At 51.5% G+C, this 24,258-nt stretch overlaps 1 protein-coding gene across 1 annotated transcript; it reads right to left on the reverse strand.

Moving 5' to 3' along the window:
• Nucleotides 1-23,771: 23,771 nt before the first annotated feature.
• Nucleotides 23,772-24,041, reverse strand: LOC133103975 (cytochrome c oxidase subunit 7C, mitochondrial-like). Its single transcript, XM_061209596.1, has one exon. It carries the CDS (start codon nucleotides 23,979-23,981, stop codon nucleotides 23,790-23,792), a length of 192 nt encoding a protein of 63 aa, XP_061065579.1. The 5' UTR covers nucleotides 23,982-24,041; the 3' UTR covers nucleotides 23,772-23,789.
• Between the last annotated feature and the right edge of the window lie 217 nt (nucleotides 24,042-24,258).

Consider the following 24,258-nt stretch of genomic DNA (forward strand, 5'->3'; position numbering starts at 1 on the left):
AAATCTTTGTTGTTTAAGCCACCCAGTTTGTAGTATTTTGTAATATTGAACCAACAAGGACACTGGCTGGGCATTGAGAACTCAGCCCCGGCCAACACCTTAATTGCAGCCTTGCAGAGGACCCAGCTAAGCCGTGCCTGGACTCTGACCCCAAAAACTGGGAGATTATGCACGTGTGTTGTCGTAAGCTGCTAAGTTAGTGGTAATACTATTATGCAGGAAGAGTCCGATAGAGAACACCAAAATCTGATCGTCGGAGTCCCCACGCGGTTCACGGTGACATCTACACAGTAGCCCAGCAAGAAACCTGGGAGTCATCCTTGTGTTCATTTTCTCCTCCTGCTGTGCTAAGTTCCCACAGCCTTAACGGCTTAAAAGAGCACAGTTTCTGTAGGTCAGAGCTCACGTTAGCTTGGCTGGTTAATCTGCTTGGGGGTTTCACAAAATCAGGGTGTTGACCGGATGGGCTACTATCAGGTTTATCCAGGTTGTTGGCCAAATTCAGTTTTCTTGCACTTGTAGAATGGAGTCCTCTGTTTCCTTGGCTCTACAGGCCTCTCTGCAGTCAATGCACATGGGGTCCCTACACCTGGGCCAAATCCTTCTCATATTTCAAACCTCTCTGACTTCCCTTTCTGCATCGTTCTCATGTGAGCCAAAGAAAGTTCTCTGCTTTTAGAGCTCGTGGATTTAGATTGGGCCCACCTGGATAATACAGACTCATCACTCTATTTAAGTCGAAAAACCTTAATTACATCTGCAAAATCCCTTCTGCCATGAAACATAACACATAGGTTCCAGGGATTTGGGTGTGGACAATATTTGGAAGACCATTATTCTGCCTACCCCAACCCGCGACTCACCCCTCCTCCCCATCTGCTCATGTCATTGGTCACTGCCCAAACCTCTCTCCAAACTGTCACCTCCTCTGTGTTGCCTCCCTGTCCCATTTCTCCTTTGATGTCTGGGGTCTGGACTATTGCAGTAGACTCCTAATTAGTCCCCCTTGCTTTCAGCCTCGTTCCTCTTCCATCTCCTCCCACTGTCACCTGACCTCTGTCAAACACAGCAGTGAACATGTCACTCGCATCCTTTGGTCCTTCACGAGAGGCCCACCACCGCCACCAGGATAAATCTCAACTCCATTCTGGGCCCCAAGCGTCCCTCCTACCATTCTCCCCCTTGCTCTTGCCACACCAGCCTTTGTTATTCCTTCAAGTCAGCTTCATTTGTGCCTGTGCATATGCTGTTCCCTTGGCCTACAATGCCTTTCCTCCACCCCCATCTTGGAAAACTCCTACTCATGCCTCAAAACCTTGCCTAACTGTTACTAACTTAACTATGATTTTGAATCATTCCTCAACCTCTTAGTTGGAGTTAGTTGCTATTTCCTCTGTGTACCACCAGCACCTTGGGTGTATCATTTTGATAGCACCTATCACAAGATGTTACAGTTACTTGCTCACATGCCCATGTATCTCCCAAGAGCCCAGAAGCTGAAAGCCCAAATGCTCACAGGAGCCAGACAGATCATGTGAACATTGAAGCTGCTTGGGTACAAGAAAACAGGGACTAGTGGAGACAGAGGAAAACTTGAGAGGACATGCCAGGTGAAAGGCCACCACAAAAAAAAACACTTAGGGGCTTCCCTGGTGGCGCAGTGGTTGGGAGTCCGTCTGCCAATGCAGGGGACACGGGTTCGAGCCCTGGTCCGGGAGGATCCCACATGCCGTGGAGCAGCTGGGCCCATGCGCCACAACTACTGAGCCTGAGTTCTAGAGCCCATGAGCCACAACTGCTGAAGCCCGTGTGCCACAACTACTGAAGCCTGTGCGTCTAGAGCCTGTGCTCCACACGGGGAGAGGTCACTGCAATGAGAAGCCCTCGCACCGCAACAAAGAGTAGCCCCCGCTCTCCGCAGCTAGAGAAAGCCCGCGCACAGCAACAAAGACCCAACGCAGACAATAAATAAATAAATAAAATTCCCATGAAGACAAGACCCAGGAATCCTACTCTGAGATGTAAACCGTGTGGAAATTCTCATTGTATCCACCAGGCTGCTCGGAGAAACATTGCTGGGAAGAGCTAAGTGTCCATCAAGGGGAGTGGAAGAATAAACCATGGTGGGTCCACAGGGTGGAATCAAGTTCAGCAGTTCAAATGCATAAACTGTAACTCCATTGCACGAGGTAGATAAAACTCACAAAAAGAGGAGCAAAAAAAGGCAGGCATAGAAAGATGATACACCATGATACCATTTATACAGAATTAACGTTACGCAAACAATACCTTTTTTGTTGTTTCTGGCTACATAGGTAGTAAAAGCATAGAAACATGCCCGAGAGTGATGAAGTCTAGACTCAGGACAGTGTCATCCGTGGGGATGTCAGAAGATGGGCTGAGACAGAGAAAGGGCACACGAGGGTCTTAGTTGAATCTGGATGTGATTTATGTATTAATTCAGCAGGGTGGTAGGCACACGGGTGTTTGTTAACTTATTTCCCATCCTTTCCAGTTGACCTGAAATAGCTCATAATTGAAAACAAAAACAAACCAAAATAAAAGTGGGTCAAGTGTGGTCTAACCCACATCTCACCATCTAGCTCAGAGCCTGGCACAGAGATGATGAGGGAAATACTGCTTCCACTTTACAGATGGGGTAATTGAGGGAAAGAGAGAGGAGGTACTCACCCCGGGCCCCGGAGGAATTATTGGCGTTGGGTACCAGGCTGGAGAAGCGTGGGCAGATGCAGGAGTGGTTCATCCCTGGGCAGCTTCCGAGGACTCCCCTGGAACTAGCCCTCCTTGGGTCAGATTTACTCTGATTTTTGCAGAATGTGACATTTAGAGGCAATACCCGTCCAATATCGGAAAGGAACTGACCAGCTTTTTTGGCCGCACTAGGCAGCATGCAGCATCTTAGTTCCCCGACCAGGAATGGAACCCTTGCCCCCAGCAGTGGAAGCGCGGAGTCCTAACCACTGGACCGCCAGGGAAGTCTGTGACCAGCCATTTCAACCTTCACTGTGGGCTGCCGGAAGGTATCAGAGGGGATGGGGGTGGGGAGCGCTCCACTAATAACACAGCTCGATGGCTTTGAAAAGACCCCCGCCTTTCTCCACAGCCCGCCCATCCCATTAGGAAGCTGCCTCTGGCCTCTCCCCAGACTCTACATCAACCCAGCCGGGCTGACTCCCCTCCGTCTGACCAGCTCCACACTTGTCACACACACCATCTATTCTCTTCCTCAGACTCTGTCTCTTCCCAGTGTATCTCCAACCTGTCTAGGTTCCTTTTGACCCGTCCCCTCACCTATTATCCAGGAAACCTTGCTCCCAAGGCTAAGGTAGAATTCTTCTGAGTCTTTGGGGAGAGGCTGTGGGTATTGAAGAAATACTACTTTCTTTCTTTTCACAAGGATGACCACTCTCATTGACCTGAACCAGCAACTCTCTGGCTCCTCCCAAATCCCCAGTCCAGGACAGCCAGGGGGACCCACCATCCCCATTCGCCTGGGACTGTTACTGTTTTATCACTGAAAGTCCAGTGACCTGGGAAACCCCCCAGTCCTGGGCAAACCAGGATGCTGGGTCTCCCTACTTTCCTTCCTTCCTCCCTTCCAAAGGAATTCAGTTTGAATGTCATCTCAGGGACTCTCTTAAGAGGCCTGGGCACAGGCTGCCACAGCTCTCGTCACTCCTGTTAGGAATGACCGCCAGCCTCTGACCACCCGGAAAGGCCCTGCTCCTGCTGGACCCCCAGCCCCCATGGTTTTCCCTGATAAGGCCCCAAGCTCGAGTCTTTCACAGCCCACCTTCTTGATTTCCGCCATACCTTGTACCTCCTGCATTGTATTCCACTAATATTTTTATTTAACTTAACTCACCTGGATAACCTGGACAATTTTATCTCAAAAGAAAAATGTTATCTCACTTCCTCAAATGGAAAAAGAGCACCATCTGCCATAAATGGATGATAATTACTTTAAAATGCAATGAAAACAAAATGATCTTTGTACATTGCATAGCGATACTGCTACGATGAAATGTTCTGAGCCAGAAGCCTGCGCCCCCTTCCAGGGGGCTTAGTAAGTGTTAGGAAGGTGTTAAACATAGAGCAGCACCCAACTGAGATTTTCTCCTTCACAAGATCAGAAAGCGTATATATAAGAAAAGTGAAAGGGGAATACATTTCTACTAGGTTATTCAGAGCTATCTAATGCCTACTCCGCGGAGGATCTAAAATCAACCTTGCTCTACAATATGGGCCTTGTACTTTAGGGCTACGTCTCCCCAGTGAGCCAATAGTTGGAGCAAACCATCTGATCATTCAGTGGATCTCAGCAGCCGGGCAGTGACCACGCCACCAGCCAACATCTACTGTGAACCCTCTGGGTGCTGAGCCTGGGAGAAGAGCCTTTACATGTCAAGTCATCGAATCGTCCAGCAATGCTCACAGCAATCAGAAACTGAAGCTCAGAGAGGTTCACTGGCTTGTCTAAGTTCACCCAGCTAAGAAGTGATGGAGCCCGGGCTCAAATCCATATCTGCTCATCTTGTGGTTGGTGTCACGCATGGATTGCTGCATCCCCGAGGTGCGGGTGGAGACAAAGACCCTGGATGGGCCCACGTTGTCCCAGGAAGCACTGATAATTGCATGTTGCATCCTTAAGTGCTAGATGCTTAAGGCCGTGAAGATCAGCTGGCTGATTGACCTCAGCTCTGATTGGAAAAAAAAAGCATTTTAGGTCAAGAGGCCAAAACTCAAATACATACATGGCCAGGCAGGTTACCTAAGTGAATCTAGCCAGGCAGCGATCTTAGTTTGAATACTTTATTCTACAAGGAACAGGAATTCCCTGGCTCAAACTGGCTTAAACAATAAGATAATTTATTATGCATTTCTCAGGAAGTCTAGAAGTAGGGTAGGTTTCTGGATTAGTTGTTTGAGCAGCTCCATCAGGCCACCGGAGACACGGGTTCCTTCCATCTCTCTTTTCTGCCATCACTGTGTTGGTTTCACCACAAGACTGGTCCCCAAATGGCTGCTGCTGTTCCAGGCATCATATCCAAATCCATCTTGTCTCATTGGTTGGGATTGTATCACATGACCATTCTCCAACCAATGACAGAAAGTTTCCCCTGAGCCAAATGGCTGAGCTGGGGAGAGGTGAGGAAGAACAATGGGAAGAACAGAACTTCCATGACCAAGTGGAGAAAGCATGTAGGGCAGCCACTTGAAACAGAGATGCTGCTGCTTATAAGCTGCTGTGTTCTCCTCTTCCTCCTGGGCCCTGAGCTAGGCACCACATTTCACAGCCCCCTTGGGTCCCTGTTGGGCCTCATGACTGGTTCTCACCAATGTGGGACACTTCCCAGCTGATACAGTTAAAAGCTGGTCTGCTTTCCCACCACCTCCTTCACCATCCTCCAGCTCAATGTAGAAAGAATGAATCCCTTGAAGATGTCAGAGCCATGAAGTGGAAGACATCTGTTTCCCTAAATAATGTGTGGACACCCCCACCCCCCACTTCTTGGACTGTGATATTGTAATAAGGAAGAAACTTTGTATTCTATTACAAGTTAATCACTAAAGGGATGTTGTCTATAAGCTTAAATTATACATAATGGCCCATCTCTGGGAACCCTGCATCTCAGGTAACGAGCATTAAGCTAAAATACCTTTGTTTAGCTCACATGAAACATCCTGACCAGGCCCACCTGTGAATGACTACAGGAAGGAAGAAATTAACACATCCCCTCCAGAGGCTGAATGGAACCAGGAAATGTTTGACTTTACTCCCTCCCCTTTTACTATAAAAGAAGGCTGAACCCTAACTCAGGCAAGATGGTTCTTTGGGACATGAGTCCGCCATCTTCTTGTCTGCTGGCTTTCCAAATGAAGTCGCTATTTCTTGCCCCAACGACTCGTCTTTCGATTTACTGGCCTGACAGTGAGCAGTACAAGCTTAGACTTGGTAACAATATGAGCAAGAAATGAACTTGTATTGTGGTAAGCCACTGAAAGCTTGGGATGTTCGTTACAGCAGCTAGCCTTCACTGACTAATATATCCTGTTATCCACTATTCTGCTCCAACCAACTGTTGCTCTGCAGGAAGACAGGCCCACAGCTGCCAAATCTTTTTTTTTTTTTGATGGGTGGGATTGCGTTTCTGTCTTACTGGTTGTTTGGCCTGAGGCTTCCAACACTGGAGTTTGTAGGCTGTTGGGTAGAGCTGGGTCTTGGTGCTGAAATGAGGACCTCTGGGAGACCTCACTCTGATGAATATTCCCTGGGGTCTGAGGTTCTGTGTTAGTCCAGTGGTTCACACTCAGAGCTCCCACCGCAGGAGCTTTGGCCTGACCCCCGGCGACTCACTTGGGGGTTCCTCCCATCTCCTTGGGCATCGAGGTCCCCCACCAGTATCCGGCAGGCACCCTAGTTGTGGGGAGATGTGAACTCCTCATCTTCCCGTGCCGCCATCTTGACTCTGCCCCCTGCCAAATCTTTTGATCACCTGATTTTTTTAAGAGACACCAGAAATCTGGATTATTTAAATATGAATTTCCTGATTTAAAAATGTTGACCACCAAATCAAATTTATTTTTATTATTTTAAAGGCTCTGTAGGCCAAATGAAACACATCTGTGGGCCCTGCTCAGCCTGTGGATTGCCAGTTGCAACCTCTCATCAAAAAAAACTCCAAATCCAACAGCATTTATTTTAAAGTTTGTATTGGTCTGAGAGGTGGTGATGGGTCCAGTCATGTGGGTTCCAGAGAAGAATTCTATGCTGATGGAGATGTTGATCAACTCTTTCATTTCCACCTGGGCTGGATGTGGAGCATTCTACTAGTTTCGTGACACAATTTGGCCACCCTGTTGAAATTCCAAGAAGCCAACTCTGGGTGACACTCTTTCTGGGTGACCAGGTCCAGCTCAGCTGAGCTGGCCCACCCACCCAGGCCCTGGTGCTGCTTCCACTTTGGTTTCCCTGGGCTGAGGGGTGAGGATGAAACTGGTGCTAGGGACACCAACCACATCTTAAAGGAGAAGCCCTCGCACTTGTAAATCTATTCCTACATCCCAGGCACGGCCGGTTCAAGACCGCCATTGAATAGCTAACAATAATCCCTACAATTTATTGAGCACTTGCTATGTGCCAGACCCAGACAAGCACTTCATGCAAATCATGAAATTTAATGCTTTTAACATCCCTATTGTTGTCAATGAGGAAACAAATTCAGGAGGACTAAGGATTCTGGGGTCATGACCCCCTTAGCAGGTGAGGACCTTGTTCCCAGCCCACCAGGAACCACAGACCCCTTGGTCTCACCGATGGCAGTTTGTCTTTCTGTCTACTCAGGGCCTGGAGTTCTTCGCCTCCTGGGAAATTACATCCCAGGCTCACCCCCTCTCTTCCAGTACTTTTCCTTCCTTCTTATTCATTTTCTAAAAAATCTTTAATTTGCCCGACCATGTGCCAGACAAGGCAGGGTAGCAAGGCTACAGGTCCTGAGCGAGTAGGTCGCCCCCGTGTTTTTCCGTTTCGTAAAAGAACACGAGGCTCCAGGCCCACAGGGACCTGTGGCTCTGGGTGGCCTTAAGAAAACCCAGGCAGGCCAGGGGCTGTCTCCACCTGACATCACAGAGCCCGAGGGGCAGGGCCATGGAAACTGCTTTCCCTTTCATCCTCTTTGCTCCCAGTTCCTGTTGTTCCCTATGGGGCACAGGTACCACTGTGGCAGGTGGGCAGGGCCAGGTGAAAGGCCCTGGAGTTGCTCCTGCCACTCAGCATGCTGTCGAGGGTCCGAGGCCAGGGTAGGATGAGGGTGGGGCGACCTCTGGCTTTCAGGGAGCTTTGGACCTAACTTGTAAGGACCACTGGGCCTAAGTCCTGGTGTTCAGGAAGATTTTTTAGGCTAGATTCTTAACATTGTCTCCAGCAGATATCACCAGGGTGGTCACAGACACGTCCTGATGGGGTTGAGGGAGGAACACAACCATCACGCCACTTCAGACTCATGTCCCACGAACCTCGGTGGACGCACGTAAGAAATTATTTTCCGTAAATCCTGATTCTGTGCCATATCTAGCATAACTACATTGCTATGATTGCATTCCTGTTTGTGTGTACCTGTTTTTTAAGTCCACATCTGTTCGATGCAAATGTTTAAAACCTATTGCACAATAATTTTTATATGCTTGCTTTGGAAGTTTTTCATTTTTGATATTCTAGGAGTCTTGGGAGATGGCAGTGACCGGGCGTTGGCATCCTCCTCTGGTCTCCCTCCTGTACACCCTGAGGAAAACCTACAGTGAGGCAGGGTAAAGCCTGCTCTCTCTCTCTCTGTCTCTCTGGGCCTGCGAGCCAGGAGTCCAGGCCTTTCTGGGAGGCTCCCTCTTCCTGGTGTGGCCTCCCTGCACTTCTGGCCTAGGCCTTGGCATCCTCCCTGGGCCAGAAACCTGGAGGCGGGTGGGGCTTCTTCCTGGGAGAAGGCCAGAGTGGGCCTCTGGGGCTTCCGGCCGAAGAGCGGGTTGTTTTCCGGAGTCTGGCAGCGCTTCCGGTACTTAACTGGATTTCAGGCCCGCCACTAGCTTGAGTCATGGGAAGCTGAGCCAGAATGGGCAAGGGCAGGCCTCAAAGGGATCGGGGGCATCTTTTAAAGTGCAAGGTAAAGGCAGGGCCCTCGCTGCCTTTGGTGGGACCTTGCCCATGGGCCTGCCTTCTGCATCCAGCTCTTAGGGTCTGAACTGGGGGTGATAAGGTGAGCTTCCAGAATCCTGGGGCTCAGCACACAGATGTGGGCGGGGGCGTCCTACAGGACCTTGAACCAGGCTACTGTGGCTCCAGGGAGCTACTTCAGCTCCCCAGAAGGGCCGGCTTTGCACGTGCTACACCTGTGGCCTGGACTCCACCCCTCTCGCTGGCCCAGTTTTTTTCCTCTTTCCAGTCTCAGCGCAGACATCCCCTCCTCCAGGTAGTAACACAAAGCACAACCAACTGTCTGGTGAATGTACTCAGAGGCCCTTCTCGATCAAATGTTAAGATTCTAAGAGAAATCCAGTTCTCAATTTTGAACTACATATGAATTTGGCAAACTGGTTTCCTCCCACAAAAATGAGAGCAAAAAGAGAAGAAATCTGAAATATAACTCTGAAGCTGCAGGAAGATCAGAGCAAAGAGAAAAAAGAAGCATAGGGACACTTACTCAACAGAAACATCTTTAGACGAAGGTACAGAACAGTATGTCAGCAGGATCTCAGAGTGACCATTTCTGATGTTTGTCAGGATTGCATTCAGAAACTGAGGGATTTTCTACTTTGGGTATAGATGGTAAAGAACTGAAACGCCCCCCTATTTAGACTGATTTGGAAATGTTAGTGTTTGGATAAAAGTCATATCAATTAAAGCAACCGTATGCCAATAAAAATTTTAAAAATAAATAAAAGTCATATCACTAATTTCCAATGGAGTATGTATTAAGTAAATGTCTAAATATGTTAATGAGGCCAATTTTTCCAGCAATGTTTTTTTTCCACTTCTTAGGAAGCTTTTGTTATGTATGTTCTGTCAATATACTTAAAACTGCAGCTTCTAAACATAAAATAAAAAGAAAATATTTACAAGAGAAACAAATTTTTTGATTGCCAAATTCTCCTACATGGACTTTGTCTCATTTAATCCCCCTACAAATCCTATAAGGCGGGTATTATAACTCCTGTTTTACAGATGAGGAAACTGAGACCCAGAGAGGCTAAACCAGGCCCAGGGACTTGCAGCCAGTCCTGGCAGGGGGCAAGAAGTGGGAGGGGGCGCAAAGCCTCTCTCTCTGGCTCTACCCCACAAGAGGGGACTGACCCAGAGGACAACGCAGCCTTGATGGAGGCAGCACTGAGTGGGACAGTAGGGAGGCCCAGGAGGGACGTCCCAGCCCAGCCTCAGTATCTCATGGTGCCCTGACCCCAGACAGCTGGGCTCCAGCACTCATGCCCTGGACCACGAGGGCAGCATGGTAATCCCTTGCTGAGGTGGGTCTCTCCCTGAGATGATGAGTTCCAGAGGGCAGCGCCTGTTCTGTTTGCCACTGTGGCCCCAGCATCAGCAGAGGGCAAGCAAGCATTAGTTCAATGAACAACTGACCTCTGAGCCTCAGTCTTCTTGTCTGACTGCCGTAAGGTAATGCGGTGAGTTTGGTAAGACAGTATATTCCATGTGCTCGGCACATAGTAGGTCCTCAGGAGGAAATGGGGATTGATGATTATCAGTGATCAGTCCTCTGCCTTAAGAGGGGTCTGACCTATCCCCCCTTTTTCTCACCGCCCCTCCAAGCTGCTATTGGAGAAACCATCCCCTGGGGGTCCCCCAGCCCAGAGTGAGCCCAGAGGGCCCCACCGCAGACTTCCTTGCCTCCCCGTGATCACAGCCCTCCGGACTTCTGGAATGGGGATCCAACGAGAGAGAAGGGACATGAGCCACAAGGCCAGTGGGTCAAAGTCCAGGGCAGTGGCTGCAAGCCAGGACCGCCCCCTCCCCCCGCAGGAGGTGGGGGCAGGGTAGGACTGCAGCTGAGGCAGGAGGAGAGGAGGGGGCTGTGTGGCTCACTTCCTCTGACTGGGGCCCCCGGGACCCCCCCTGATGGCATCAGGAGCGCCCACTGGGTTGGGTGATGTGTTTTCTGAGTGTGACACCCATCGGCCAACAGAGGACAGCAAATACATTTTTTATGATCCTGGGAGGCTCATTCCAGTCACGTTTACTTGAAAAGAGGCTGGGCAGTCGAAGGGGACAAGTCATGTCTCAGTTATGTGGATCCTCTTTGGGCAAGAGGGGACACTTGTGGAATGATGTGGGGTTCTGGGAAAGGGATGCGGGGTGGGGGGGCAGATTTCAGGAAGGGGGCGGGCTGTAGGGGGTTCCCCCTTACTGTTGGAACCTCATGTACTTTATGGAGGGGGAGGAGCTTATGGGGGGAACGGGTGTCAGCACAAGAGGCCAGATCTTTGCCAGGTGGAGAGGGTACCCTCATGCCCCACCCCCCAATTTCCAGCCTATCTCCCAGAGCCTGGGACCATGAAAGCAGCAACAGAGGCACTTTGGAATGGGGAAGGGGAAGCACAACTTTCTGTTTTGGCCTGAAGGTGGGTTGGTATTTTGGGGAGTTCTTGGGAACAGAGCATGTCCATCCAATTTCAGACCCGGGGCTTCTGAGGGACTCCAGTCATCCCAGAGGAGGTTAGGGGCCGCCAAGGGGTGAGCGGCCAGGTGTGGAAGCCAGACTTGGTGCAGCTCCAACTTCTACTGTTTGTTCATAGGGGGTAGGGAGGAGTGAGAAAAATCGGAGGAAGGGCTAAAAGCGCCGGCTGGCACTGTCACTGAGTGTTCCGAAAGTGGGGGGGGGGCGGATCTGGGGGCGAGTCGGAATCTTAAGTAGATGCGTCCCCATTCAGACACCCCCGGCTGAGGGATCCCTGGAGCGCATGTGGAGGAATCCTGTCCGCCCCCCAGGAGGGAGGCCCAGCCTAGGCTCCCTCCTCCGGGCCACCGGGGTATTGGAAGTGGGGAATCTCCCCTCTTCCCCGTCCCCGCCGCCCCCCCCCGAGTTTGGAGAACCCCAGGCTCTGCCCCCATAGGTCGAGGCTGACGTCGCCGCCGCATTTCTAGGAATGCCCCTATCCGCTGACTATATTTGGCGAGGGTTTCTAGGAAGCCCCCCCGCCCCGCCTGGCCCCGCCGCAGCCCCCGCCCCGGGCAGGCGGGCGCGCTCGGCTTCTAGGCTCTCACCCTCTCTCCCCGGCCGGGGAGGAGCCGCCCCGCCGCTTGAGCCGCCGCTGCCGCCTCCCCAGCGCGGCCAACCCCGGGCCGGCCCAGCCCCCGCCCCGGGCCGGCCATAGGGCGTGGGGGGGTGGGGAGCGGGGGAGGGTGGGGGCCGGGCCGGGGTTGGGGGGAGCGGGGGCGCGGCTTTGTGGCGGCAGCGGACCGTGGAGGCCGGGTGCAGCCCCGTCGGCTCCGCGCTCTCGGCAGAAAAGGCTTTTATACGCCCCCTGCCCATCACTTGGATCTGATCTGGGTAAGGGGGGGATTTTTTTCTGGAAGTACCCCCCCCCACCCACGGTGAAGGATTTGAGGCTGGGCTCCAATCGAGGAGGAGGCTGCAGGGCCCGCGGGGCGCCCCCCACCCCGAGCACGCCTCCCGGGAGCCCTGGAAGGCGCAGCCCCGGGGGGCCCCCTGCACCCCCGGAGGAGGCAGCGGCGGTGAGTCTCCCCCTTTTTCCTGCACGGCACCCCTCCCCCGGGCCAGGGGGCCGCGGCAGGTGGGTGCCCAGGCCCCCGGGACAGAAGGGGGTGCGGGGTGGCTGCCTGGGGGGTGGGTGGCGACACGAGCCGGGAGGGAGGTGGCGGCGGGGGGGAAACGCGCGGCTCTCCCGGGACCCGGCGCTAGACGCTTGCCTGGGAGGGAAGCCGCCGCCGCTGCCGCCCCCCCAGAGGCAGCGGGGCTGGGCTCCTTCCCCCCCTCACCCCTCCCTGGCTCCCGAGAGGGGCGTGTTAGGCATGGAGGTGGGATGGGGGCGAGGCAGCCCCCCACCTCCCTAATGCCGGGGCTTGGAAATTAACGAGGCGGGTTGAAAGCCTACCACCCCGCCCCCACCCCGGAAAGCCGGTTCGGGAAACTGACTCGCTGCGTGACCCCGATATCAGTGCCGCGCGGAGAGCAGGCCGCCCTGCTCGCGCGTCCGCGCCCGCCGCACCTCGTCGTCACTCCACGTGCGCCCGGGGCCGCGCTGGCACGGGCAGGGGGGCCAGCGCCAGCCTCCGGGGGCCGGGCCCTGGGGACGTCCGGAACAGCCGGGAGCACAGTCCCCAGAGAGTTACCACCTCCCCGAAGTAAAGTTGGCTGCCCCCTCCCTCCGAGGAGTAGGCGGCCATAGCACGTTGGCTGTAGCTTTCGCTGGACAGGAGTAAAAAAAAAAAAAAAAAAAAATCTAGGTTCCGGGGTGCGGATCGGGGTGTCAGGGCCCGAGACCACACCAAGTTGCTCTGGCAAAAGTTAGGAGAAAAAAAGGAAAAGGCATTTTTGATTTGGGGCTGGGGGGGAGTGGCGTTTCTGGTTTCTCCTGCTTCCAAGCCCCACCGTGGGGAGCGTTGGAATGTGCCGCTCAGATCCTCTGAGGACACATCCATATTTATAATTTATTTTTAGGAGAAGTTGTGAAAAAGGGAGGGGGTTTAAAATGGGGAGAAAAGGTGTGTGTATCGGGGTGGCCTTTCCAGAACCCAGAGGCTAATTGAGCTATTAAGATGGAAATCACTTCCTCCAGTCTGGGCAAGCTGCAAATTTGACTTTAATAAGACAATTAAGTGCACAAGTAACTAAACTTTAGCTGGATTTGGGAAGGGGTGGGGGTGGGGCACTGCAGGAGTCCCCCCAGGCACTCCTTTTGCGCTCCCCTAAGGGCCATTTTGGACGCTCAGCGTCTTCCCTGGGACGATGTCAGGCCCAGCTATGGGTCTGGGGGCAAGGGAGGGAAAAGATACCCCCATGGGGAAGGCAAATACGCCCTCCGTCCCCACCATGCAACCCTGGCTTTTGGATGAGATGAACTGTCATCCCATCATTCCTGCAGGAAAACCCAGTAATGATTACTTTAATTATCCAGGATTCTCCAAAATCCTGCCTCAAAGGCAGCCTGCCCCAGTGCTGTGAGCTGAGAAGGGGGACACCCTTCTGGAGAAAGGAGGTTTTGGAGGCTGTGGTCCCAGAATCGGGGTTTTGAGGGCGAGATGAGTTTATGTTTTATCCAACTGGCCCACAAAGTCCCGCTTTTGGGGTCATTATAAACGGCGAGGGATTCAGGCCCCAGCAGTCCCTGGAGGGAGGGGGCAGAGAGCTAGCTGCACTCCGAAGGTCGGTCGGAGGAAAGGGGGGAGGTTTGCTTCTTTTGGTAAAACTGAAAAGCCGTCTGGGGGATATTCTTATATATGTGTGTGTATGTGTTCTCAGTCTGTTGAACCTGCTGTTTTCAAGGGCCTTTCTTTGGGAGGCCAAGAAGGTATGAGAAGGCAAAAGTACTTTCCCCTCCCACCCCCCAGTGGTTTAATGAGATGTTTTAAACAGGATTTTAAGGGAATGAGTGACATATGGGTCGTGTCAAACCATTTGACACCCTCAAAAACCAAACATCACTGACATCGTGAATTGCAGTTACATTAGATTTGCTTGCTTGCTCCCACGTGCAATCGCAGTAGTTCTTTGCAGTTCTTTGCTACGCTGATCTTAGTCATTTTATAAGAAACGCTGGATAATCTGTCGTCAGGGAATTCTCTAAGGCAAGGGTGGCGGGGGGGTACATATGCCCCTCCCATTAACCTTATTAAGTTCTGTTAATTTACACACACACACACACACACACACACACACACCCCTACCCTCCAGTTGTAACCTATATAGACATCCACATACCTTAAGTTTATTTATTTGCAAACCTGGATGTCAATCAAGTGTTCACGGCAGGGCATAGAGAAAAGTGAGCTGTACCTGAAAAACTCTGGAACACCAAGTCCCTGATAGAAGATTCGTGTTGAATAGACATGGCACATAGACACACTGGTGACATTCACGTTCCCGGGACCTTGGCAAAAAACAGTTCTTTACTTTTCAGAGTTCTTTCCCTTTGTTATGGGACATGATGAAACAGCACAATTTTCAGGAGTCCACAATCCCAGCGTGGCTGGGCGATGGGAAATTGTCACGTTGTGAATTGCTGAATCGTCACCCCCATCGTAGCGCCAGAGAGCTGACTGCCAGGTCCTATTTGCTTTGCTAAATAAGGACATCTCACCAAATTAGCCTCTAATGATACTTCTACAAATAGGGTGTTTTACGTGAATTAACGAGACCGGAACACCAAATGTCGCACCAAGATACTGAGCTATAATCGTGGCGATGAAGCAGCATGTTAAAATTACTGAATTGTCAAGTGTGGAAAATCAGAATTTAGTGCTGAATGTGAACCGGGGGCTGCTTTAATTCGAGCATTCAAAACAGCACAGCCCCTGCTTACACTCAGCCCTCCGCAAGGGTGCATGTAATTATGAATACATTTAGCAAACTCCCCCTGCCCCTGAGTCTGGAAAACAGGCAAAGTAGTATGGTGAAGAGATTGTAAGTCAGTACTTTGCAGTGAGAAGTGGTCACTAATTCAGCAAAGAATCACAGCTTCTTTTCATATTCTGACCACTGCTCTCCCCCACCCCCCCCCACCCCCACCCCCGACCCTAACCAATAAGAAAAAAAAAAAGCTCAGCTGTGGAACTGCTGAATACATTTTGGCTTTTCTCCTTTTGCCCCTCTGTGTGAAATTTCACGAAGCAGTTGCTACTTTTCCCTCCAAGGAAGTGTGGATGGATTTCTAAAGAAAAAAAAAAGCAACTTTGAATGTCGGTCTTAGCAGTACACAAGCCATAGCCGACTCTCACAGGGAAAAAAATGTTTCAACAGAAAGAATACGGAATAGCTGGGGGGGTAAAATATTTAGGAGAGGGGCTGCAATGAAACTCCTACTTAAAAATAAAACATGCGTTTCTGACCCAAACCAATGAAAGTTGGAAAAGTCCCTAAGGGAGCACTCCCTCTATTTCTTGCTTCCCAGCCTCCCACCCACTTATATTAAGAGCAGAAAGACGATTTTTGCCAGATAAACTTAACAGCTACCTTATAGTAGAGCAACTCAGCCTCTTGTAATTGTGATATTGTAAATACGGCTATTTTAGGCATGAGGATAGAAATGGGTCTGATGAAAGTGAAGGCAAACTTGGTCCTTAGAAGAACCACTTGCCAGAAAGGGCATACCCAAACAAAATAATCCATTTTCTTTCTTGCCCAGCATCCCAAACTTCGGAAAATGTAAAGTCCTTTTTGCTTCTTATATTTGGAACAAGGTGAAAGTAAACGCTGAAGAAAAACACCGACGCGAACATGATATAAAACGATCACAGACTTTAGGCCTAGTAGCCATGCAGGCTTTTCAGGCAAAAGGGTACATGTTAAAGAGAGTTTGGAAGGAGGGGACTTTGGGGTCCCTGTCACCCCAAGCCCCCCACACCTCCTCGGGGTCTCTTTCCAAAGCACCCAGTTCTCAGAGACTGCTTTCCCAGCGTCCTCCGTTGTACGGGGGGTGGGGGGGAGCGTGTGCAGATATTTACAAAGCTTTCAAGTCTCCGATTTTACATCATCTTCCTTATATAAAACATTCAAGTTGAAGGAACCACAAAGCAAACTCCTTCTCAGTGTCTCCGGAAAGGCTGCACCACTAGCATGAAAGGGAAACACACCTAGAAAATGAAAACTGATGTTGGTGTCCCAAGAAAGCCATTGTCAAAAGGGACTGGGACGAGGGAGGCAAATTTAGCCTTTGCTGGAGGATTTGGCCCAGGCGGGGAAAGGAGCCTTAAGGTAGCTGTGCAGTGTGGTGTGAAAGTTTTCTGAGAGACGTGCAGAAAACCAGGCTCTCTTGTTGGAATCATGCGTGAGATCAGTGCCCGGGTCTGTTGGCATCTCTGCCCAAAACAGCCTGGACCGCTGCCAGCCCAGGCCTGAACGTGGCCTTGGAGCCACCACCAGAGCCCAAACAAGCCCCAGACAGGTGCTGGGGTGGGGTGGTGGGGTCTTTCCTCCTGGGGCCCTCGGGGCCCGCAGCATTTCTTGGCTAAAAGCAGGGAGCGGGGTGGGGGGGGGTGTTAGGCTCCCGAGAGCAGCCTCCCCAGAGACTCTTGACTGTCCCGGTTACCACGTGGCCTCCGGTGAGGGCAGAACCCAACTTTGCTAAGACCAGGCTAGCAGGTTCCAGGGCAGAGCTGTGCTTTTGCAGCCCGGGCTGAAGCTCTCTCCGCCCTCCAGCAACAGGGCTGCTATCCTGCCATTTGGGGTGGGGCGAGGGGGTGTGGCACGGGGCCAGCCACAGAGCAGGGACACATCTAAGCTACTGTGCAATCTACCCCCTGCAGGTGTGTGTGTGTGTGTGTGTGTGTGTGTTTTCGCCTGCCTTCTCCAGCCAGCGGCCTCCCGTCCACCTGGGGAGCTGAGCCCTCTTCTTTCAATCAGGGTGCAAGGAAAACCCGGGCCAGGGGGGAAGGGCTGCAGCCTGGAAGTAGGGAGAAGGCTTTGGCAGGCCATCAGAGGGCCTGGAGGGAAGGCCAGGGAGGTGGATGAGGGGACCTACATCTAGGCCACCCTGGGGGCCGGCAGAGAAAGAGAACCATGTGGGCATTCCGGAATAAAACATGCAGGAAAGAAGCCTGCTCAGCCTTGGCACCAGGACGCATCCTCTGGGGGAAGTTGCACCCAGCCCAGAGTCAGCCAAGCCCACGGGCCTCCCGTTTGGCCTCAGTAACTGGACTCCAGGCCACCAAAAGGCCCCATGGGTTCCTGATTGTATCTTCGAGTGGCATTAAAAGGTCCAGACCAGGCACTCGTAGGCCAGGCCATATTTAGCCTTAGGTTCACCCGGAGTATATTTTAGGTGCTGCTTGAAAGGCGAGATCTAGGCCCGGTTGCCGGCTGTCACATGGCAAGTGTAGAATCGCTCCCTCGCAGGTCTGGCCGAGGTGGCCGGGTGCTCACCACCACAGATGCCCGGAGTCCCTGCCAGAGCTTCGGGGCCACGCGACAGGTGCCGAGGAGCCAGCGAGCGCCCAGGTCGCGGGTTCTGTGTTGGGAAGGCTTTTTGCCCCGTTTTTCACTCTGATGGCGATAAGGCCGCTTCCATTCACAGAACTCACAGAGGCTGTTTTCAGCCCCTCTCTTCCGCGATGGCCCAGTGTGATATGCCAGCTTGCTGAGTGAGCAGCCTTCTCCTCGGGTGTCAGCATTGGTGGAGGTGTTAACCCTTTCAAGGCGGGCGGGAGGGTGCTGGCTGGCTTGGGGGAGGGTCTTGTCTGCAGAGACCTTGAAGGCCACACACCCTGGGGAGCCCCTGCCCTTGACTCCTTAATCCTCAGTCGTTAGTGGCTGGACCTGAGAGTCGGCACCCTGGACCTTAGCTGTGATTTTCCCCCTTTGGCCCCGTCAGTGATAACCGCCAGGCTCCCCGACCCAAGCTCTCGCCCTTCACTTGTTCATACAGCCCTGGAAACAGCTGCTTGCTTTCCAGATATTTTCATCCGGGTTTCCAAGTTGATAACTTTCCCACATTCCAGAGGAAGGAGGGATTGAAGGATCTGTGATTCACTTGGGTTATTAACAAGGGTTTGGAATAATCATTCGGGGTCTTGGGGAGATGGCACTGGCCCTTGAGAGTCACCTGGCCTTAGGGACTAATCCTCATCACCTGCTCTGGGATTCCAGATCCTGGTTTTCTGGGCACAGAGGAGGCGCATCTATATTGAAGCCACTGTGTGGAGACACATTTAGCCAATTATCAGCCTTTCGGGAGCCTGGGTGGAGCCACCGCCTGTGCACCAGGAAAGCGTCGGCTTGTTTAAAGTTTGCTCTAACTTTGTACATTTTTTCCCTTTTAGTTTTGGCTCTTGGAGTTCCGAGAGCCACCACTTCCTGCCCAGCTGGTTCATTACCGCAGGGAAAATGAGGGACTTTTGGGGGCAGATGTGTTTCCATTCCGCTATCATAATGCCCCTAAAAATCCTTATTGCTCTTGCAGTATTCCTCGGGGGTCCCTGGGCCAGCCGTGGCAGCTGAGTTTCTCCAGCAACTAAAAGAAGAGACAAAGATGTTCCCCCAAACCTTCCCTTCTGGTCCCTGGTAGAGCTCCCCTCAACCGTGCTCAGAACTGGTGATCACCATGAAAAATAAAAAGATGCCATCCGCAGACACCAGTTCCGAAACATGCTTTTTGCCCTCCAGGGGCTGAATGTTGGAGATCAGGCTTGGGAAACAGGGCAGCTGAGGCTGCTGTCAGCGTTTGCTCTGGGGGTTCATGGTGGGGGAGGTGGGGAAAGTGGGGAAGAAACAAGTGTTACCTGTTTGACGAGGCGATTCACATTCAGCCTGGGCCTTCCAGCAGGGCCTCTGGGATCCTCACCTTGGCAGGGGCTCTGGACAGTCCTGATTGCCTCACCAGCTCCCTGAGTCAGACCACTTCCCCACTCTCTGCCTCGGTTTCCTTCTCTGGCAAGGGAGGGGCAACACCCCATGCTCTGTTCTGAAAGGGTTCTCACCCGTACCGAGAGCGTTATCATGAGTTCAAGTGATAGACAAGCTCAGAAGGTGCTTTGAAAGTGGGGATGCCAAAGCATGAAACATGGAAGGTGTTAGTGCTGATACTTACTAACACACACTTCGTATGCTAAGACAGCTCGGACGGGAGCAGAGACTACAGCCTAGCAGTAAGCACAGGTCTCTAGAATCATGGAATCAGGCAGCCCCAGCCCTGTGACTCTTTCGCAGCGTCACCCCCAGGCAAGTGACTCAACCTCTCTGGGCCTCCATTTCCTCACGTAGGAAATCTATGTTTTGGAATAGAAGTTTCCCAAGTCTGATATGCACATGATTTTAAGTGGTACCTGGCTAGAGACATAAATTATTCTAACCGGTATTTCTTTGTACAGCAGATTTCTACTTATGGCAAGCAGTTGGCTTTCAGTTTAGGGTAGGGGTAGAAGGGCTCTTTTTTTACATCAATTTATGTAAGATAAAGAGGGTGAGTTGCTTGAAAGAAAAATATTAAGTAGAGTACGGGTGGCCTGAGGATGGGGCAGAACTCAAGATGATACTTTCTAAAGTTTCAAAATCTACCTCTTTTTTTTTTTTTTTTTTTTTCTTTTTGGCCGCGTGGCATGGCTTTTGGGATCTTAGTTCCCCGACCAGGGATTGAACCCAGCCCTCGGCAGTGAGACGCGGAGTCCTAACCACTGGATAGCCAGGGAATTCCCCATAGGCCATCTCTTAAGAATTCTTGTTTGTCTTAGGGATTTTCTGCACCCATGGAGTTGGTGTGGGGAGGGGTAGGTTGCCAATTCCAATCTGCAGGGGGCTCGACCTGTGACAACCTGGGGGTCATGTGTCTTCTCCTCCCCGCCCCAACTCCTGCCCTGCTCGCCAACACCACTGAGACCCCTTGGATCTCTGCCCCTATGCCCACCCATAGCTCTGATTTGTCTTTTATTTTAAGATCCTGCTGCCCCAGCACCCTCCTTCCTGGCCGAGGCACCTCTCTGAGCCTCAGTTTTCTCAGTGAAATGGGGAGAATAATTAACCCCCTGTCTCAGAGCAGTGTTAAGATCAGGGGTTAATGGGACTCAACTGAGCAGCTATGATGGTTCACAAACAGGGCATGGCTCAGAAGGCAGTGGGCACCGGAGGCCCTGGGATGGGCAGGGGGCACAGCGGCACCCTTGGCCTGGAGGGGTATTCCTTGGACAGGCCACCAGGTGCCAGGCCTGGGCATCAGCTCCCCACCCACCCCCCTGGGATGGGGCAACAGCAAACACTGGGTCCCAGCCAGCAGGGGCGGGCTCTGGTTTCACTTTCTGCTGTGTCATGGGGTGGGGGGTGGCATCAGGGCCCAGCTGGCCAGCTGGGGCAGGCACCGAGAGGCTGGCAGACAGCTGTGGCCCAGCTGCCAGAGCACAACCCGTGCCCTCGCCCTGCAGCCTGCCAGGATGGGGGCTGGGCCCTAGGGCACCCCTTAAATGCCTCTCACCCCCTTGCCTTGCACAGTGAGAGGACCCCAAGTGAGAAAAGCCAGGAGGGGATGAAATGGTTCCTCTAGCCACGAGATCGCCCCCAAACAAGTTCTTAAGGCTGCAGTCTTGAGGTTCTAGGAACTGCGTCTGTTGATTCTGGATCAGAGCGCTCTGGCTGGATGCCTGCTTCCCACCTGCCTTCACTGGCACATGTCTATTGAGGGCCTACTGCGTGCTCAGCACAGTGCCAGGTGCCAGAGGTACAGCAGGAAGCAAGACCGTGCCTGCCCTCATGGGGCTCCAAGTTGAGTCGCAGGGGACAGACAAAAGAGCAAGTAAAGAGAGAAAAAGGGACTTCCCTGGTGGCGCAGTGGTAAGAATCCACCTGCCAATGCAGGGGACAGGGGTTCAATCCCTGGTCTGGGAAGATCCCACATGCCGCGGAGCAACTGAGCCTGTGCGCCACAACTACTAAGCCCATGCGCCACAACTACTGAAGCCTGTGCACCTAGAGCCTGTGCTCCGCAACGAGAGAAGCCACCGCAATGAGAAGCCCACGCACCGCAACGAAGAGTAGCCCCCACTCACCGCAACTAGAGAAAGCCCACGTGCCGCAACGAAGACCCAACGCAGCCGAAAAATTAATTAATTAATTAATTTTTTAAAAAAGAGAGAGAAAGAATCCCATCTTATGGGGACAATTCCACACTGTACGCTTCGTGGTAGCATCTCAGAGAAGGTACGTGTGTACATGCGTGTGTATGCAAGTGTGCGTGTCAGGGATGTGTCGACTCCTGGGACATGTAGTAGGTTGAGAACACAGACCCAGGGACCAGATGTCCCATGTTTGAATCTGGATTTTTCCACTGACTGGTGTGAGATCACAGGCAAGTTCCCTCTCCTTTTTGGGCCTCAATTTCCCCATCTCTACATGATAGGGTTGTAATGAGGATGAAATGAACATCCGTAAAGAACTTAAGACAGTGTCTGGCATCAACCATCTGCTGTCTAAGTCTTAGCTATTATCTAAGAATCATAAATGCGCGCTCTTCTCATAGGATGAAATGCAGCTGTCACTGCAGGCTGAGAACAGCAGTGATATTGCTGAGCCTGCCCTCCCTGCTCAGCGCTGTACCTGCCTCATCTCACTTACTAGCCACAACCAGGCCTCACATTGGCCTTAGCATCTCTTTGGTCACATGGGGAAATGGAGGCTCAGACAGGTGAAGAGATGTGTCCAATGGTACCCAGCTGGAAAGCAGTTTGACCCCAGGGGCAGGGCCAGCCTCACAGTGTGCACCCTGCATAGTTCCGTGCTCTGCTGTTGTCATCCTGAAATTTTGAATAATTTTCGAACAAGGTGCCCACGTTTTCATTTAGCAAATTACAGAGCCAGTCCTGCCCAGATCTGACTTACTCCAAAGCTGGCACTCTTAACTCCTACCATCCATCTATCATACAGCTGGCCCAGAGTGGTTTTCCAATTCATTGGTACAGTATTTAGTGTGGGACTGAAATCCTGGGGAGAATACAGGACTTATTATGGGGCCAAATTGCCCAGATGCCTATTTGATTGTCAGTTGCCCCCGTCAGAAGGAAGGGGGGCAGTTGCCAAGGGCAGGGGGTGAATCATTCATTGCTGTATCCCTAGGGCCTGGCATGTATTAGCTGCTCAGTTAATCACTGTGAAACAAAGCAAATGAATGGGAGGCTGCCGTATCTTCCGAACTAAACCCGATTTAAATAACACCGTCCAGGAAAGCAGGTCATCAATGGTGGCTACCCTCAGCTGGCTTCTGGACAATCCCCTGAAGGGTGTGGAGACAAAGGTCTCTTCCCTCCCCTGGCTGCAAACCCAGGCCGCAAACCTGCATGCCAATACCTCGTAGCAGATTACTGTTTAAACAGGTTCTGGTGGGGACCTCAGAGGCAACACAAGTGTTTAAAGACATGCAGGCCTGGATTCCTGAGCACCTGTTATTGGCGAAGATGCCGAGCTCAGCCAAAAGAGTACTTGAGTTCTGGGCAGGTTCAAGTCCCAGCTGAGGATCAGGGGGTGCAGTTTCCTGGACTGCTAAATGAGAGAGTTTGGATTTGGGGGTTAAGGGTCCTCTTTTCCTCTGAAATTAGAGTTTTTCTACACTCTCACAGTTCCAAATTTGCTCCCCCAAAAAAGTTACTTAGCTTTACTAAGAAGCAAAGAATCCTCTCAAAAGCCTTTAAGATATTTATAACAATAATAAACGTGTTTTTGGCCAACTGTTTTCACAGGCTTGATCTCCATCGCTTCACATAACTACCATACGAGGTAGGAGTTACTGCCCTCATTTTCTAAATAACATCGTAACCACCGACATATATTGAGTGTTTTATACGAAGTAAGCACTTTACAGGTATGAAGTCATTTTCATTGCACAAGCAACATACAAGGGAGGCACTGTTACTGCCTCTGGTTTTCTGATGAGGAAACAAGCTTAAAGAGAGGAACTGACTTGTCCAAGGTCACACACCCAGCATGTGATGAGCTGGAGTTCAAGCCTGGATCTTCCATGTCAGGGGTCAGCAAACCTTTTCTGGAAAGGGCCAGATACTAAATATTTTTAGACTTTGCAGACCATACAGTCCCTGTCACAGCTACTCCACTCTGCTGTTGTAACAAGAAGCCAACCAGAGACATTAAGTAAATGAATGGTGTGGCTGTGTGTTCCAATAAAACTTTATTTACAAAATCAGGAAGTGGGCTGATTTTGGCCCACAGGCTGTAGTTTGCCCACCCTGTTCCAGACCCCAAAACCTGCAAGAACCTGGCCCTGGCAGCCATCTTCCTCACCCTCTCTCCCCACCTGTGAGGTGACTCAGTTACGTTTCAGAACAGAGACCAGTGGGGCTTGGGAGAAGTTGAGTTGGCCCCGCTTTCCTTGGGATTATGAAGCTCTTGGAATTTACAACTATTAGGACTTGTTAGTGACTGCCATGATAGATCACCATGGGGACTTTAAAATCGTAATTTTAATAGCTGTCAAGTGAGTAACTTTTTTATGCCATAAGTTTATTTACAAACATATCTAGGATGCTGAGTTCAAGAGTTTGATCCTTTTTCAAAGAGACTGCACACTTAAAATGCTCCTCTTCGTATCTGTCTCATGGATTATTTTTTAAGCAGTTGGTGTCTTACTATATAGAAAGGTGCAGCAAATCCAGACCCAAAGTACAAAGTCATCACAGCTAGTAACCACCACTTGTTTTCCACTGAAAATGGTAAATTCTTCCCTGGACCCTCCTCACAGTGGCTCCTACAGACCACAGAGGTTGTGAACCTCTGGATGCTTTGTCCCAACATAGCGCTGTTGGAAGCCCTGTGAAAGGCGCAGAAACCGAAGGCGGAAGAAGTGGAGGCAGCACACCTCGTGCTCCTTTCCTCACGACCTTGTTCCCCTGCGTGCAAGGACCGAAAGGGAAGTGAGTAACTTTTAAAGAGCAAAGTGTTTAGGAAAATACCTCTATGGGGCACTTTGGCTGTGGAAGGAACTTCTCTTTGGGGAAGGCACTTCTCTGTAGTTGGTGGGAATGGCAATAGAGTGAAAAATGTCTTAAGGCAGAAGAAGGTAACGGGAAGG

This window comes from Eubalaena glacialis, chromosome 13, assembly GCF_028564815.1.
Source record: "Eubalaena glacialis isolate mEubGla1 chromosome 13, mEubGla1.1.hap2.+ XY, whole genome shotgun sequence".
Classification (NCBI taxonomy): Eukaryota; Metazoa; Chordata; class Mammalia; order Artiodactyla; family Balaenidae; genus Eubalaena; species Eubalaena glacialis.